Raw genomic sequence first — 17,923 nt, 5'->3', positions numbered from 1 at the left:
TTGAAGATAGATAGATAGATAGATAGATAGATAAGGTTTGAAGATAGATGGATAGATAGATAGATAGATAGATAGATAGATAAATAGATAGATAAATAGATAGATAAGGTTTGAAGATAGATAGATAGATAGATAGATAGATAGATAGATAGATAAATAGATAGATAAGGTTTGAAGATAGATAGATAGATAGATAGATAGATAGATAGATAGATAGATAGATAGATAAGGTTTAAAGATAGATAGATAGATAGATAGATAGATAGATAGATAGATAGATAGATAGATAAGGTTTGAAGATAGATAGATAGATAGATAGATAGATAGATAGATAGATAAGGTTTGAAGATAGATAGATAGATAGATAGATAGATAGATAGATAGATAGATAGATAGATAGATAGATAGATAGATAGATAGATAAATAGATAGATAAATAGATAGATAAGGTTTGAAGATAGATAGATAGATAGATAGATAGATAGATAGATAGATAGATAGATAGATAAATAGATAGATAAGGTTTGAAGATAGATAGATAGATAGATAGATAGATAGATAGATAGATAGATAGATAGATAGATAGATAGATAGATAAGGTTTGAAGATAGATAGATAGATAGATAGATAGATAAATAGATAGATAAGGTTTGAAGATAGATAGATAGATAGATAGATAGATAGATAGATAAGGTTTGAAGATAGATAGATAGATAGATAGATAGATAGATAAGGTTTGAAGATAGATAGATAGATAGATAGATAGATAGATAGATAGATAGATAGATAAGGTTTGAAGATAGATAGATAGATAGATAAATAGATAGATAAGGTTTGAAGATAGATAGATAGATAGATAAGGTTTGAAGATAGATAGATAGATAGATAGATAAGGTTTGAAGATAGATAGATAGATAGATAGATAGATAGATAGATAGATAGATAGATAGATAGATAGATAGATAGATAGATAGATAGCTTAAAGCTTAATTGAGTATCAATGGCTTCTAGCAGTTTACATTAAACACAGTTCAAACAGACATGGACTTTTGGTCAATGAAAGTCTATGGGACCTTTTTATGATTTTTAAAATTAATTTTTAAGAAAACCATAACTCAAAACAGTCTGAAAAGATATAGCACACTAAGTCTGAACAGTATGAAGATCTGACCCGAGTTTGGAGTATGTAGCTTGAACGGTCTAGGAGGAGATAGTGTCTAAATATTTTTCGGTAAAAAAAATAAGAATAATAATAAGTTTAAATAGGATTTCAGTAAGTTGGCTTTCCCAAGCCAACTTAATAATAATTACTACATTGCAGTATTTAAGTTATATTATGTTTTGTGTCAATACAGTAAGGCAGATTTAGTATTGATTAGGTGCAAGAGTGATGGTGATGGTTAAAAAGCAGATTATTGCTAAAGTAGTAAATTGTGCTTTGTTCCTAGATGGACAGACAGTGGAAAGTAGATCAGATGATGAGATAGAGGCAGAGGCTGTAGAGAAAGAGGAAAATGTTGAGGCGCAAGAGACAAAAACAGTGCAAGGAACAGCAAGTCAGGAGGCAGAGGCTGTAGAGAAAGAGAGAAATGTTGAGGCACAAGCAACAGAAACAGTGCAAGGAACAGCAAGTCAGGAGGCAGAGGCTGTAGAGAAAGAGGGAAATGTTGAAGCACAAGCAACAGAAACAGTGCAAGGAACAGCAAGTCAGGAGGCAGAGGCTGTAGAGAAAGAGGGAAATGTTGAAGCACAAGCAACAGAAACAGTGCAAGGAACAGCAAGTCAGGAGGCAGATGCTGTAGAGAAAGAGAGAAATGTTGAGGCACAAGCAACAGAAACAGTGCAAGGAACAGCAAGTCAGGAGGCAGATGCTGTAGAGAAAGAGAGAAATGTTGAGGCACAAGCAACAGAAACAGTGCAAGGAACAGCAAGTCAGGAGGCAGAGGCTGTAGAGAAAGAGGGAAATGTTGAAGCACAAGCAACAGAAACAGTGCAAGGAACAGCAAGTCAGGAGGCAGAGGCTGTAGAGAAAGAGGGAAATGTTGAAGCACAAGCAACAGAAACAGTGCAAGGAACAGCAAGTCAGGAGGCAGATGCTGTAGAGAAAGAGAGAAATGTTGAGGCACAAGCAACAGAAACAGTGCAAGGAACAGCAAGTCAGGAGGCAGATGCTGTAGAGAAAGAGAGAAATGTTGAGGCACAAGCAACAGAAACAGTGCAAGGAACAGCAAGTCAGGAGGCAGAGGCTGTAGAGAAAGAGGGAAATGTTGAAGCACAAGCAACAGAAACAGTGCAAGGAACAGCAAGTCAGGAGGCAGATGCTGTAGAGAAAGAGAGAAATGTTGAGGCACAAGCAACAGAAACAGTGCAAGGAACAGCAAGTCAGGAGGCAGAGGCTGTAGAGAAAGAGGGAAATGTTGAAGCACAAGCAACAGAAACAGTGCAAGGAACAGCAAGTCAGGAGGCAGAGGCTGTAGAGAAAGAGAGAAATGTTGAGGCACAAGCAACAGAAACAGTGCAAGGAACAGCAAGTCAGGAGGCAGAGGCTGTAGAGAAAGAGGGAAATGTTGAGGCACAAGCAACAGAAACAGTGCAAGGAACAGCAAGTCAGGAGGCAGATGCTGTAGAGAAAGAGAGAAATGTTGAGGCACAAGCAACAGAAACAGTGCAAGGAACAGCAAGTCAGGAGGCAGAGGCTGTAGAGAAAGAGGGAAATGTTGAAGCACAAGCAACAGAAACAGTGCAAGGAACAGCAAGTCAGGAGGCAGAGGCTGTAGAGAAAGAGAGAAATGTTGAGGCACAAGCAACAGAAACAGTGCAAGGAACAGCAAGTCAGGAGGCAGAGGCTGTAGAGAAAGAGGGAAATGTTGAGGCACAAGCAACAGAAACAGTGCAAGGAACAGCAAGTCAGGAGGCAGATGCTGTAGAGAAAGAGAGAAATGTTGAGGCACAAGCAACAGAAACAGTGCAAGGAACAGCAAGTCAGGAGGCAGATGCTGTAGAGAAAGAGAGAAATGTTGAGGCACAAGCAACAGAAACAGTGCAAGGAACAGCAAGTCAGGAGGCAGAGGCTGTAGAGAAAGAGGGAAATGTTGAGGCACAAGCAACAGAAACAGTGCAAGGAACAGCAAGTCAGGAGGCAGAGGCTGTAGAGAAAGAGGGAAATGTTGAGGCACAAGCAACAGAAACAGTGCAGGATGAAGCAAGCCAGGAGAAGGAGACAGAAGCCAGAGAGGGGTTTTTCTCACACCTACTAGGATTAAAACACCCGACTGATCCTGCCCATGTCCTAAAATTCAATATCAAATACGATGAGACATTCATTCAAATGTGTGATAACATTGGACCCTGCCAACCAGTACTATCGTTTCCAAAAAATGTAGAGGGACGGTCATTTCAGAAGAAGTGGTATGAAAATAACCCATGGCTAGAACATTCTCCTAGTACTGATGCCATGTTTTGTTTCAGTTGCCGTGTTTTTATGAATGATGGACAAAACAAGAGTCACACAAACTGGAAAACTGCAGGGTTAAATCGCTGGAGGAAGGCTTTAGAAAAAATTAAAGAGCACAGTGCCTCAGAGTCTCACATGTGTGGTATGGTGAGGTGGAACTTATTCAAAAAAAAATTACTGGAGGCAGCTTTTGAAGTAGGTGATCATGAGTTGCAAGCTGCAAAAGACAAAGAGAGGGAGAGGAACCGAGAAGTGTTGTCTCGTTTGATTGCCATCACACTTTTCCTGGCAAGACAGGGTATGTCTTTTAGGGGAGATAATGAGACTTCACTAAGCCAAAATCAAGGAAATTTCTTAGAGTTAGTGCAGTTGTTCAGTAAGTATGACAGCGTTATTAAATTACACCTTGATGCCATAAGAGAGAAGCAGGAAACACAAAAAAGACCTCTTGTCTCGCTCCTCTCCAACAGAACACAGAATGACTTGATCAAAGCTTTGGCCATATATGTAAAACATGTCATCAAAAAAGAAATTGAAGAGAGCAAAATCTTTTCTATACTTATGGATGAAACAACAGATGTGTCCCACACTGAACAGGTTTCCTTTGTTGTAAGATATGTCCACAACATGGAAATAAAGGAAAGATTCATTCAGGTGTGCAACGTGATTTCAACAAGTGGAGATGCTCTTGAAAACCTTGTGATGACTCTACTGGAAGAAAATGACCTGAAAATAGAAAACATCCGGGGTCAAGGTTATGATGGGGCTGCAAACATGAGTGGGTGCTATAAAGGACTGCAGTCCAGAATCCTAAAACAAAATCCAAAGGCGTTATATGTGCACTGTCAGGCACACTGCCTAAACCTGGTATTGGTGGAAAGTGCAAAGTCTAACATCTGTTTTGTTAACTTTTTTCAATTTAGTTGAAAAACTTTACACTTTTATGGCCAACTCATCGAAACGGCACTCTGCATTCATTGAAATGCAGAAAAGGAAGCACCCCGATCAACGTCCACTGGAGCTACAGAAATTGTCAGATACTCGTTGGGCCTGTAGAGAACGAGCACTTAAAACTTTGGTGAAGGTCCTCCCATCTGTCATGCAGTTTCTTGAGGAAATGATTCAGCAAGATCCCCCAGACTCCTCAGCTGGTGATGCAATGATCCTTCTAAAAAGCATCAATTTTGAGTTCTTCTTGTGTCTGGAGATCACCTGTCCAGTCTTCCAGGTAACTGCTGTTGCATCTGATGCATTGCAGCAGAAAGACATGGATCTAGCTGCAGCATACAGCATTGTTGATGGTGTTTTAAAGAGGCTGGCCTACAGCAGAACAGAAGAAGAGTTTGAGAACATTTATAAACAGGCTACAGAGACAGCTGCATCAGTGGGACTCGATCCTCCATCCGAGGTGCCTGGACAAGCTAGGAAGAGAAAAGTGCCAGAGAAGTTCAAGTTTGCTGCCACATCAGCTACAACTGACCATCCTTTTAGAACTTTGCAGGACTACTACCGTGTTAAAGTGTGTTTTGTGTTTTTGGACACAATGATTCAAGAGCTTCACAGACGTTTTAAGGGAGGAGATAGTTCTACATGGGAAATCTTGCATGCCCTTCATTGCCTGACAGTGCCAGAGAACTGGAAAACAGCAAGCATTCCAATGGCAGCACTCCAAGCTGTGAAGAAACTCTGCCAGTTTTACAACATCGAAGAGGAAGACAAATTGCAGACTGAACTGAAGGTCTTCCATACTTCATACTCGTGCCCACTACCAGTTAATGTGTCATCTATTCTTTCAGTGATCAAGGAAAACAATGCACATCTAGTTTTTCCCAACATGACAGAGCTGCTAAAGACATATGGCACACTTCCAGTTTCAACAGCAACTGTGGAACGTTCCTTCTCAAAACTGAAGCTGGTAAAAAACAAACTTCGCAGCCTTTGCAAAGAGGAGAGATTGTCAGAGCTACTTCTGTTGACCATTGAGAAAGATATACCAATCAACGTCAGTGATGTCACAGACATTTTTAGGGACAAGACCAACAGGAAATTGCTGTTATAAAACACATACAACAGGTATTAGTAAGAATAATGCTCCATCTGCCAACAGAATAAGCAAACACACACATACTTTTTAGTTTTTTATTTTATTTTCTGGCATAAAATCAATCAAAATCCAACTTATTACAGAGACATAATGCAATATAAGAAATCGTGTTAAAAATGTTGTATACTGCAGTCACAAGGAAGCAACACACACACATACCTCTGTCTACAGTATATAGATTTGTCTGTCCAACTCTTACCGCTGCCATGGCCACCCTCATCCTTACCATTATTAATGTTTCATTCCCAGGTTTAAAAACCTTTTTTTAATTTGGTATCTTCTTTTCTTTACCTGTAGCTCTTGGTGTGCATGCAACCTGGCATCTCTCTCTTATTTTTTCCAGCAGTCACCCTTGGCAGAAACTACAGCAGGTCAGTCAAAGTGAGTCAGTTCCACATATTGTCACTAATCTTTACACCTTGTCATGGTCACATAACAAATGTTTAATCAGCTAATGTATGTTCCATGTTTGTATTATTTCTATACTCTGCAGTATCAACAGCACATCCCCAGCAACCCTCAAAATTAGCTGCTCCCTGTAAGGTATGTGAGCCCAAAGTGTTTTGAAGCCTGTTGTCTACAATCTTACAATACAATTGTGTGTTTAACAGAGAGAAGAAAATCTTTAGGTTTGACAATTTAATACACAACAATTTCTAATCTAAGACTTCGTTTAAAAGTTACTCACTACGTTCTCAATCAAATTACAATCTGTGTGTGCCTTTTGTCAGGACTGAACTTGGTAAAACTTCTTTTAAATATGCCGCCACTTCAGACTGGAATCTTCTCCAAAAGGAGATAAAATTACAGAACTTGGTGTCGTATAATAATTTTAAGTCTTTATTGTGTAATTTAGAGAGAAACCAAACTGTGTGTGATTGTTTTTAATGTGTTAGTTGTTTTCTTTGTAATGTCTGTTGCAACTCTGTTGTTAAATGGCTGCCTACCTTGGCCAGGACACTCCTGGAAAAGAGATTTTAATCTCAGTGAGTTTTTATTCCTGGTTAAATAAAGGTAAATGAAATGAAATGAATCAAAATGAATAGGTCCAAAGAAAATATTTTTAATCTTTTAAACATTAAAATGGTCTTTTATGTTCTGTTTCTTTCTCAAAACTGCTTCACAGTAGAGTTTAGATTCTCTGCCCGAGCCCGAGCCCGGACTTGACCCGACCCGACCCGTGGGCCGGGTCGGGCCGATATTTCCTGCCACTATCTTCGGGCCGGGCCGGGCCGGGTAGGGCGGGGCCATGATCAAGCATTTGTGTGTGTTTTATTTTTTATTTTTTTTAATCATTACTTAATTAGGATAATTGTGTGGAGAGCTATGCTATAATTAAAAATATTATACGAATATTTTAGCAAAGACGGCCTGAGCCAAACGTGACGTGTACAAAGTTGCGCAACGCATGTCATGCGCAGCAACGCTCTAGCTCCCGCGACTTCTCCACTGGCACACATAACACCGGGCCAGCTGTGCTGAACTGTGTATGTGTATAGCTTAAGTGCAACATGGAGCTTGAAGACGTACAGACAAAAATTAAAACGGGGGAATTAACTTTGAGCAAGTTTGGAGGAAATCGGAGATATGGAAACATTTTCAACAAGTCGTGGGCAGTGACAACATATGTGTCGGCTTTGTGAAGTGCATTAAGTGCTACGTTTTATAATAGGCTTTAAAATATTTATTTTGTTTAAAAAATATTCTAAAACTTATATGTATTAAATATGCCATCCGAAGTTAATTACTTATTCATTTTCTGTGTTTATCATTGTTCACGTTTTTTTTAGGCTATTTTTTTCTTTCATTCGGATCTATTTGCGATCCATTCTGAATAAACAAACAATGCAGTTTACATGTTTTGTCCTTGTTGCATTTTTCAATAAGCTATATCTAAACTAATTTCTGTAGTTCAAACAACTAAGAATTGTAATTGAGAACGTCTGGTGTAACGGCTCACGTATTAAAAAATAGTCGGGTTTAAATCGGGCTCGGGCTCATAATTACAGTTAATGTGTCGGACCGGGTCGGGCTCGGACACAAGGTGCACGGGCTCGGGTAGGATCGGGTTTAATTTTTTGGGCCCGATCTAAGCTCTACTTCACAGCATTGGCTGCTAGAAGCCTCTGTAATAATATGTATATCAGCAAGGAATGTGTTACAATATACAGTACAGTATTGCTGTACTGATGTTTTGAGCACAGCCCTATTTAAGGAGCCCCTTTTGTATTGATAAATCTATGACTAATTCTGTTGTTTGAGTCCTGAACTAAACATAAATGCAATTAAAACTTTGAATAATGCATTATATGTCTTATTAATGACATTGTTACTTGTTACGCAAGTAACTGGATGCCTACAATGAGGTGATGGACCCGAGGGGCTCTTTAATGCCTTGTTCCAGGTGCCCTTTTTATACTTTGAGCACCTGCCCCTTTAAAGGTCTCTGCACGGCTCCCTGAAGGCAACTTTCGTTTCCTACTGTGTTTAAATTTGCTGTGCTGATATTTAAAAGACAAGACACAACAAAGGCTGATCTTTGTAAAAGTCATCATAAAAAATATATCTCCATGTTTTTTTCAGTTGTGTAGACCCTGGCAGTGGCTTTCTTTAAGCCCAGTTCTCCATCTTAATTGAGATCTTGAAGTTTCTTGGACATGGTGTGGCCTCCCTCCATTCATCTTTATCTTCAGCTTCAGAATCACTGCCTCTGTCCTCCACTCTGTTTGCTTCCAGATCTTTATGTGTACTCTCAATCTGTTCTGGTTCTTCAATTTGGTCTAACATTTGGTTACAGCTGTCTGTGTTAAGGTCATCCTTATTTTCACTTGCATTGTTATTTTGTGTTGTGATTTGTTCTGTCTTGTGAAGTGTTCCTTTTTTAAAAATAGAATGATAAATACAATAAGTAACATCAGCATATGTTTTGTTTTGCCAGCAAAGATTGTTTTTACAGTGTGCTTACTGATTTATGGCTTTGTTCTTTCTGTAGTATCATTTTATCCCTTCCTGTAATAGCAGAACAGTTCATTCAGTTTATTGGTTCAAATCTATAAATGTGAAAAATATTATAAGGGCATTTACAATTTTATTTAATATGTATTTTAATTGCACTTATAGTTTTGTGTTTAGTTCAAATGGTCATTGTTGTTTTAACTCTAAACTCTTAAATAAAAAAATATTTATTCAAAAGACCAAATGTTTTATTGCATTTGTTGTAAAACTGGACAAACTGGTCATAATTACAGAAGAGATTAAATGTATTTAGATCTTGAATACTGCAAACAAAGTAAGTTCATATTCATTTTAAATTTCACAATTTCTTAAAAGAAAAAAACAACAAAAAGATTTGAAATGTAGGAAGGTTGTGTCTCGTGTACTCTTCTTGCAAAACTTTAAAAACATTCTTACTCGCTTAGACACAATTAGCTCTGTGATGAACTTGTGATGCAAAACCCTAAACACAAGAAAGTAAAAAAATTAAGCAAATCTGCAAGACAGTTGTCATCGTTTACACACAATAATTCAAAATTCTTCACACTTGTTTTTAAATATTTAAATGCAGTGTGGGTGTGTGTGTAGTCTCTCAGCGTCCCAACTGTACAGTATATATTGGTCTCACCGGTAGTCCTTTATCTTCCAAGAGTGCAAAACCACAAAGCGCTGGTTGTTTCAATGTCCTTTATGGTAAGTATGCCAAAACAATAAAGTATACTCCACAAAAAGACTCACAGATGACGCAACGTCACGTGACGACGGAGTGCAAGCAAAATCTCACAATATTAAAGTTCTGGGGCAAAAACACAGACAAATGATAGGTAGATAACAGCACAATGGGTAAAGGAAGGGAAAGAAAAGGAGGTGAAGTAAGGCCAAGTATGGTGACCCATACTCTGAACTTGTGCTCTGCATTTAACCCATCCAAGCGCACACACACAGTAGTGAACACACGTACGGAGCAGTAGGCAGCCATATTGCTATTGCTGCGGCGCCCGGGGAGCAGTTGGGGGTTCGGTGCACTGCTTAAGGGACTCACCTCAGTCGTGGAATTGAGGGTGGAGAGAGAGTACATTCACTCCCCCTAGCTACAATCCCTTCCGGGCCTGAAACTCAAACCTGCAACTTTTGGGTTGCAAGTCTGACTCTCTAACCATAAGGCTATGGCTCCCCTCATAATTAAAGCAATAAAAATGATAGACACTGCCTTCTTATTAGCAAGCAATCCTATAAGTAAACATACCCCTATATGGCTACGCTACAAAGTAAACCACAAAAACTATTGGTTAGTAATAGATGCATTGAATTCTTCAAAATTCAAGATGAAATCGGACCCCATTAAAACACTGTAGAAATTATCATACAGCTTAATTATGCCTTGTCCTATAAGACAGTGCTCTTAGACAATTCTAAAACAATCCTTTAGGAATGGTTCCAAAAAATGATTATTACAGCCTTTCACAAAACCGCCAATGTTGGTGGTAGAAGTGAGCTAGTAACTAATGTACGCAAATTAAACCCAATCACTGATGTTAAAATGCTAACAGTGTCCTTTATTGTGCTTGAATAAAAAAACAGTCACTTCCTGTTAGCTCTCCCTTCAATTTATGATATACAAAAGTTCTTAAATCATAAACAGAGCAAACACATTGTCCATCGTCCATATTATTTCTTGCATGTTTGCATTAAGCTCAGTCCAACACAATATAGCTAGTTGACACTGTAAAGTGTAGCATGGACACAACACATAGCTTCAAAATGTGAATTAGAATTGATAGCATTGTAGGAGCCCTTTATAGGATTCTTATTGAAATTCTTTAGGATTGTTTTGACAAGGGAAAATTAAGCAGATTCTGAAAGGGGAATATAAACTTTTGACCTTTACTTTAATTGTGGTTGCCGAGAAACAAAGAGGTGTATATTTGTAGAGTAATTTACAACAGCTTTGATTGTGGCCTATCAAATCAAGGACCGGAAATGTCTGAAACACTGTCCATGCTACAGGGATCTGTTTGGCTTCTCTTTATTGTGTATCTTCATGTGTCTGTCAAGGCTTCCTTTTTGTTTGAAACTCTTTCCACACTGTTTGCATGTGTAAGGCTTCTCTCCAGTGTGAACTCTAATGTGAATGTTAAGGTATCTTTTATGAGTGAAACTCTTTCCACATTGTTGGCAGGTAAAAAGACTCTGAATTCTCTGGTGAACTTTAAGGTTTCCACTTTCATTCAAACTCTTTCCAGACTGAGGGGATCTGTAAGGCTTTTCTGTATTGTGAATTTTCATGTGAATGTCAAGTTGTCCTCGTTGACTGAAACTCTTTCCACACTGTTGGCATGTGTAAGGTTTCTCTCCAGTGTGAATCCTCATGTGAATGTTAAGGCATCCTTTACGAGTGAAACTCTTTCCACACTGTTTGCATGTGTAAGGTTTCTCTTCAGTGTGAATTCTCATGTGAATGTTAAGGCAGCCTTTCCGAGTGTAACTTTTTCCACACTGTTTGCATGTGTATGGCTTCTCTCCAGTGTGAACTCTCATGTGCATTTTAATGTGACCTTGTTGTTTGAAACTCTTCCCACACAGTTTGCATGTGTAAGGCTTCTCTCCAGTGTGAAACCTCATGTGTCTGTTAATGCATCCTTTACGAGTGAAACTTTTCCCACACTGTTTACATGTGTAAGGCTTCTCACCAGTGTGAATTCTCTTGTGCCTTTTAAGGTATCTTTGTTGTTTGAAACTCTTTCCACACTGACAACAAATGAAACTACTCATAGTTTCTGTCTTTTGAGCACTTTGTTGTTTGGACGTCATTTCAGACTCACAAAAAGGTTTTTCTCCAGATATGAAATCATGAAGATTCTCATACTGATATTTCTCTTCAGTTTCAATCAGTACTTCCCTTTTCTCTTTCAGCGCTGTTAGGTCTAAGGTGAAAAACAAAAAGATAAAAGTTAACCCCAGTTTAATGGCACGAAGCAATTAACATCAAAACATGTAGATATGTAATGCAGACATGCTAGATCCTATACCAGAGTGTCCAAACCTGATCCTGGCTGTTCCCCTTCAGTCGAATCAATTTGACATTACATATGGGATCTCGCTTAAAAGACCAATCATCTCTGAGCCTTATTCAAAAGGCCAATGAACATTGGCGAGTGGTATCTGCGTGCCAAACCACTCCTCCGTACATACGGGTACATAAGATGGCGGCAGGCACACTCATTCAGTCTCTATGCTCGAGCCTTACAAACCTTCAAACAGTAGAAGACTGAAGTTCCTGCTGCTCTTTCCCTGCTGTTTTGTTGCCGATTGAAAAAGAGCAAAGATCTAAAAGAGTGATTTCTCGGCAGCCGCCAGCAGGATCCTGCCGGGGGCCGTTATCACGGCCTCAAAAAGCCTCCTGCTGTCCAGCAAGCAATCCCCAATGAGTGGACAGTGTGCCGTGGTTTCCTCCCTGGGCAGACCGGGACTAAAAGAACAATTTTCTCACGGCCGTAAGACGTTCTTTTCAGAATGGCTTTTCCGCTGGGTGCTTCCGGCTGCGGCAGTTTCCTCACCTCGCTGGATGGACATGATCGCTGCCTCACATGTCTGGGCCTTGATCATGCTGAGGCAGCATTCTCGGATGGTTCATGCGTTCATTGCGAACGCATGACCATGGTCACGCTGTAGTCTCGCCGCTCGTTCGCGAGGCGGCTCCCCACGTCATCGCGCAGCAGGCTGTTGAACCGTCAATGTTTTTCGGCCGCCGTGGGGAGAGACGAGGCGGATCTACTGATCACAGTGCAGAACGCGACGCCGGCCCCAAAAGCCGTGCTGTCTTCTGCACCTCAGCGAGGCCCCGTCTAGATGCCAGAGCAGTAACCCTCCCCGCACGCCGGGTTGGGCATCTCCTTTGGCACTCCACAGGAGGAAGAGATGTCTGTTGCAGCATCAGAGGGAGAGTCTGAGAGCAAGGTGGACATCTCGGCGGCCCAGCGGAACTCCGTGCTGCCACCAACTTCGCCCTACGGGTGACAAAGGTCACAGCGCAATCCCTTGGTCAGGTAATGTCCACGTCTCTGGTCCAGGAGCGTCATTTACGGATGTCTTTGGCACTGATAGCAGACGTCGACAAGGCATGCATTCTTGACACTCCCATCTCCCAGAGTGCCCTATTCGGCGACACTGTTGAGGACTTTGCCCAGCAGTTCTTGGCAGTCCAAAAGCAGACGGAGGCCATAAAACACATCTTGCCCTGCCGCGAAACTTCCATCCCGCTGCCCGTGGCCCAGCCTCCTCCTGCTCGTTGCCGAGGGCAGAGCTGGCCGCGGGAGAGAGGTGCCGCCCGCGTCGCAGGGACAGAAAAACCCTTCGGGCCGACGGTACACACTTTTTCACAAAAAGAGCTAATTTCCTCATCTCTGGGGCTTCGGCCCTGAGTTCCCTTCCTGAACAGCACTTACACTCCTCGGAACTCGTAGTCCTGTATCGCCAGCGCAAGAACCAGGGAAGAAGGTAAGCACTGCTATGTGCTGTTACACTCTTCTTCAGGATGTTCATCCTTCTGGGTTCAGTCTCCTTCTTTGGTCAACGCTCCCTTGATACCCCTACAGTGGTTGATATGGACGGTATGGCTCGGTTTTGTGATTCAGCTTACCATGGGTCCACCCAGGCACAGAGGTGTCATGCCTGTGGAGGTCTCAGTCCTACTGGCAAATGACGCGATCCAGCCTGCCCCTCCAGCCGAGATGAAGTTAGGGTCTTACAGTCCTTACTTCAACGTGCCCAGAAAGAGTGGTGGGTTAACACCCATCCCAAATGGAGCTCTGATCCGGTCCCTTCTCAGGCTGCCGGTCAGGATGCTTTCGACGAAGTGCATACGACTAAGCTTCCTACTCTAGGGCTGGGTTGCAGCCATCGGCCTGAAGGGCACCCGCTTTCACGCTTCGACTGTTCCCTGGCACAGATCCCTTCTGCAGCCTGTTTTCGGGGGCCGAGCATCCCAGTGCTAGGTGCTTCCATTTGGCCAGTCCCTCCCCAATCCGCTCTTCGGCAGACAGGCATCCGCAAATCCAACCGTCTCGGCGACTGACTCCTTGTAGCTCACTCTGGCGGCAGTCCACCCACCCTGTGGGATGACGACTCCACCCCGTGACAGTCCAGCTGGTTCGGAGCTATTTCGGCAAGGCCCAGCCATATTTGCTTGCCCTTCCCGATTCCTCCCATTGCCAGTGGCCTTTTCTCAAAGTTTCACTGGCACTCAGCTGACGTCCGGGGCTCAAGTACGCCCCATTCCCCAATAAGCCTCCTTGCATAGTCTAACACACTGAGATGGGGTCTGTTCGTTGACTAATGTTCCTCGTTCCTTCGTGGAGAGGACCCACAGAGATGCACGATTGCGGTAGTGCTTTCCTTCCTGCAGGAAAAGTTGGAGTGCAGGCTGTCCCCTTCGACTCCTAAAGTGTACGTTGCAGCTATCGCAGTGTACCACGATGCAGTGGATGGAACATCCCTTGGTAAGTACCAACTCATCGTGAGGTTCCTAAGAGGTGCGAGGAGACTTAACCCTCCCAGACCGCGCCTCGTACCCTCTTGGGACCTCTCCGTCGCCCTCCAGGGCCTGCGGGGAGCTCCCTTCGAGCCCCTTGAGTCAGTCGAGCTTAAATTGCTGTCCCTTAAGACAGCGCTCCTGACAGCTTTGGCTTCCATTAAGAGGGTAGGAGACCTTCAAGCTTTCTCTGTCAGCGAAACGTGCCTAGAGTTTGGGCTCAGCGATTCTCACGTGATCCTGAGACCCTGGCCCGGGTATGTGCCCTAGGTTCCCACCACGCCTTTCCGCGATCAGGGGGTGAACCTGCAAGCTCTGCCCCAGGAGGAGGCAGACCCAGCTTCTGCACTACTGTGTCCAGTTCGCGCTCTGAGAATATACGAAGACGGCACTCGACACTTCAGAAGCACCAAGCAGCTCTTTATTTGCTTCGGAGGTCAGCAGAAAGGAAATTCTGTCTCCGAACAGAGGTTGGCTCATTGAGTGGTAGATGCCAACTCCCTGTCATATTTGTACCAGGGACAGCCATGCCCCTTAGGTGTTCGTGCCCACTCCACACGGAGTGTTGCCTCATCCTATGTGTTAGCTCATGGCGTCTCACTAGCAGATATCTGTAGAGCTGTGGGCTGGGCAACAACGAATACCTTCGCCAGGTTTTATAACCTTAGAGTAGAGGCCGTCTCATCCCGTGTCCTAACATATGGCCTTCAGGTGAGCGGGAGGACAGCTGGTGTCGGCTTGCTGTGCCATTCCACAAGGATCCGTGCACTATTTTCCAGGATGTAGCCCTGATACGGTGAACCCTGGGTCCTCCATACCCCGCAGTTAGGCCTAGATGCGGAGTAGTTCCTTCAGTGCTCCTGCAAGGTCTCCTTCACCCTGCAGGTTGTGGCAATATGTTTCAGTATTTTCCAGTAGTCAGCCAGAAGGCAGCTGTTTTCCCCATATATCCCTAAAAACTTGTGGATATATTGAATTAACTTAATTTCCACATGTAAAGATCTCATGTGCTCCGCCCCCCCAACCTCTGCTTCAGTACAGCTGGCATACCTGTGGAGCCCCCTCTATTGGCCCTCAGGGCATTTGGAAGGTTACGTATACAATGGCCACCTGCGGACACGTCTGGAAAGACCTGCCGGCACGTGGGGTTGTGCGTTACATGGTGTCAGGGTCGTGGCCTGTTCCATGGGTCTGTTCCCATATGTAAAGTCAAAGTGATTCGACTGAAGGGAAACGTCTAGGTTATGTAGGTTACCCTCGTTCCCTGAAGGAGGGAATGGAGATGTTACATTCCCCTGCCCCGCCCCTGGCGTTGAGCTGACGCTGGCTCGATCGACTCCTCAGTGAAAACCTGAATGAGTGTGAGTGCCGCCATCTTATATACCCGTATGTACGGGGGAGTGGCTTGGCACGCAGATACCGCTCCCCCATGTTCACTGACCTTTTGAATAAGGCTCAGAGATGATTGTTCTCTCAAGCGAGATCCCATATGTAACGTCTCCTTTCCCTCCTTCAGGGAACAAGGGTTACCTACGTAACCTAGACATTGTCTGCTATTCAATTAATTAAATCTAGAAAATCTATATACTGATGTCAATTCTTTATATACTATTATATACCAATTTTATGTCTCCTAGGGGATAAAATTCAACAAATTTAGAGAGGCTAGTAAAAAAGTCAACCATCAGATGAAAAATTCTTCTGAGGTTTTATTAAAGGTCCCATATTGTACACATTTCTGGAGGTTTATTTTAGTTGTTGATGTCCTTAGGAATATATATTTGCAGTCTAAGTGCCAAAATCCATGTCAAAATATTTTTTCAGCTCCTCTTTTAGGAGCTCTGTCAAGAACAGATCGATTTTGGCCGGTCTAATTAATATTCGTTAGCCTCTCTTCTGATTGGCCTGTTGTTTTCTGAGTGATGCACAGGCCAACCAAAGGTAACTACAGTCATGTATGGTGTAGCCTGCTGTGGCTTGGTAATACTCAACAGGAAGTTTCAGAGTGATAATTAATGTATTTTCTATTTCACCGAATGTAGTAAGCTATGTAACTGTTGCTTTATAAAGGCAGTGTTGTAGTGACAATACACGTTATCGTGCGACTCTTCACGACGAAAAAAATATATGTGCAAAGTGGAATGAATCAGCGATCAGGGACCTCCTCACTATCAGCGCTGAAGCACAGATTGTTTGTCAGGTTAGTGAGTTTAGTGAAACGTACGCGTCACATTTCATCTCACATCCAAATGCCACCTGTCTTTACGGGATCTTTACAGACTGTGTGTGAAGCACTCAAAGATTCCGAAAAAAATGTGTGTGAACTAAATGAACCAAATCAAACAATTACGGAACAAATCATGGGACACATTATCCGTGTATTTTGCCGAATGGTTGTGTGAAGGCTAAAGGTTTGACGTGCCACTGGTCTTTTATATTATTGTTTTTCAGAAGCCTGTGCAATGATATAGTTTCGACATCTATCGACTGAACAGCGTTTTCTGGACTTGTTTCTGTGTTGTTGGTCAGCAATGGACGTGATATTGTCAGGGGTTTGGCAAATACATCTACATAAACCTGCGCTTGCTCTGTCTCCTGCACGCACGCACTGTCACGATCTAATGCACTTGTTAATGCCGGATCTTTAAAAACAAATTCCGGAACGTAAAAATCGGCAGGCTGCAATTGATTAATTCCTTATGAATTAATTATTTCCATCCATTTCATCATGCAAAACTAAGATTTACAACAAGTGTAATATGACAATCGGGTGCGATTATCTAAATCAGAAAAAAATATAGGTGTGGGTGGGTGGCAAGCGGATAATTTATTTGAAGCTGCGGATTTGGGTGATGATTGAGCCCATGGTGGTTGTCATCATGTGACAGCGGAGGAGAAAGAGGATAAACTATGGTCGCAAGTTTCAGTAGTGTTTGGTACTCAGTTTCTGAACAGTTTAGGCACAAGCCAACAGTTTGGTGACGCTGTCAGAGCCTTACGTCATATTTTTTTTAATTATTCACAGTAATACCGTATACCGCGGTAAAATAGGGAGGAGGTTTGACGGTATCAAAATTTGGATACCGCCCAAGCCTAGTGTGTGATATGATGATTTTTTTAAATTGTGGACAGTTATAAGGTCTCTACTATCGGCTTTTGAAGAAATATACTATATTTTCTATATTATCATTCTGTTTACTCTGGCGCCTCTATCTCAACATAGGCTAATGTACACCGCTGCATACATTCACATCAGATGATAACTCAGCGGCAGAGTTCCACTCACGCAGGGGTGTAATTTCCACTTTTCAAAATCCGGTTTGTGTCCTCCCACTTTCAAATGGTTTTGTTAAAGTAATCTCTTGTATTGTAGAATGGACGCACAGCGCTGCTGAGAGTTTGGCGCGGTCGTTAAAACGAAACCAAAAGTCAAACGCGCACGCGGATGCAAAAGCAATTTTGATACTCCGTGTTTAGAGAGCGACTCCACAATGCACACGAATTCAGTACATAAAATATCTAGACTGTTATTAATATGAGAGCAGTATTATGTTTTGTAATGGTCTAAAACTCTATCATGCTTGATTTTTGTTTTTTAAATGCAATGTTTGTCTCCAATTTAAATGGCTGTACCTATTAAAGAGCAAATAAAGATCTTGTTTATGTACTCATATTTTCATTCATTCTTGTCCCTTGCTTAGGCAATAAAATAAATATATAAAAAAGGCTTTCAGAATCAGCCCATTTTCTTGTAAAACATCGGCAATCAGAATCAGCCATGAAGAATCAAGATTTTTTTAACATTTTGAAGTTTATAGTAAACTTTTTGTTTAATAGAATC

General features: G+C 42.0%; 1 protein-coding gene across 1 annotated transcript in view; it reads right to left on the bottom strand.

Moving 5' to 3' along the window:
* Positions 1-12,158, bottom strand: part of LOC141323267 (uncharacterized) — a 42,052-nt gene extending 29,894 nt beyond the window's left edge. The window contains exons 1-3 of the mRNA XM_073833468.1: positions 12,110-12,158; positions 10,807-11,476; positions 10,596-10,731 (exon numbers count right to left, since the gene is read on the bottom strand). Coding sequence (XP_073689569.1) covers positions 10,596-10,731; positions 10,807-11,476; positions 12,110-12,158 — 855 coding nt within the window. The remainder of the gene's footprint in view (positions 1-10,595; positions 10,732-10,806; positions 11,477-12,109) is intronic.
* Positions 12,159-17,923: the final 5,765 nt, after the last annotated feature.

The sequence above is a fragment of the Garra rufa genome, chromosome 1 (assembly GCF_049309525.1).
Source record: "Garra rufa chromosome 1, GarRuf1.0, whole genome shotgun sequence".
NCBI classification, from domain to species: domain Eukaryota; kingdom Metazoa; phylum Chordata; class Actinopteri; order Cypriniformes; family Cyprinidae; genus Garra; species Garra rufa.
Note: the sequence above shows the minus strand (reverse complement) of the source record. Positions and strands in the feature narration are given on the sequence as shown.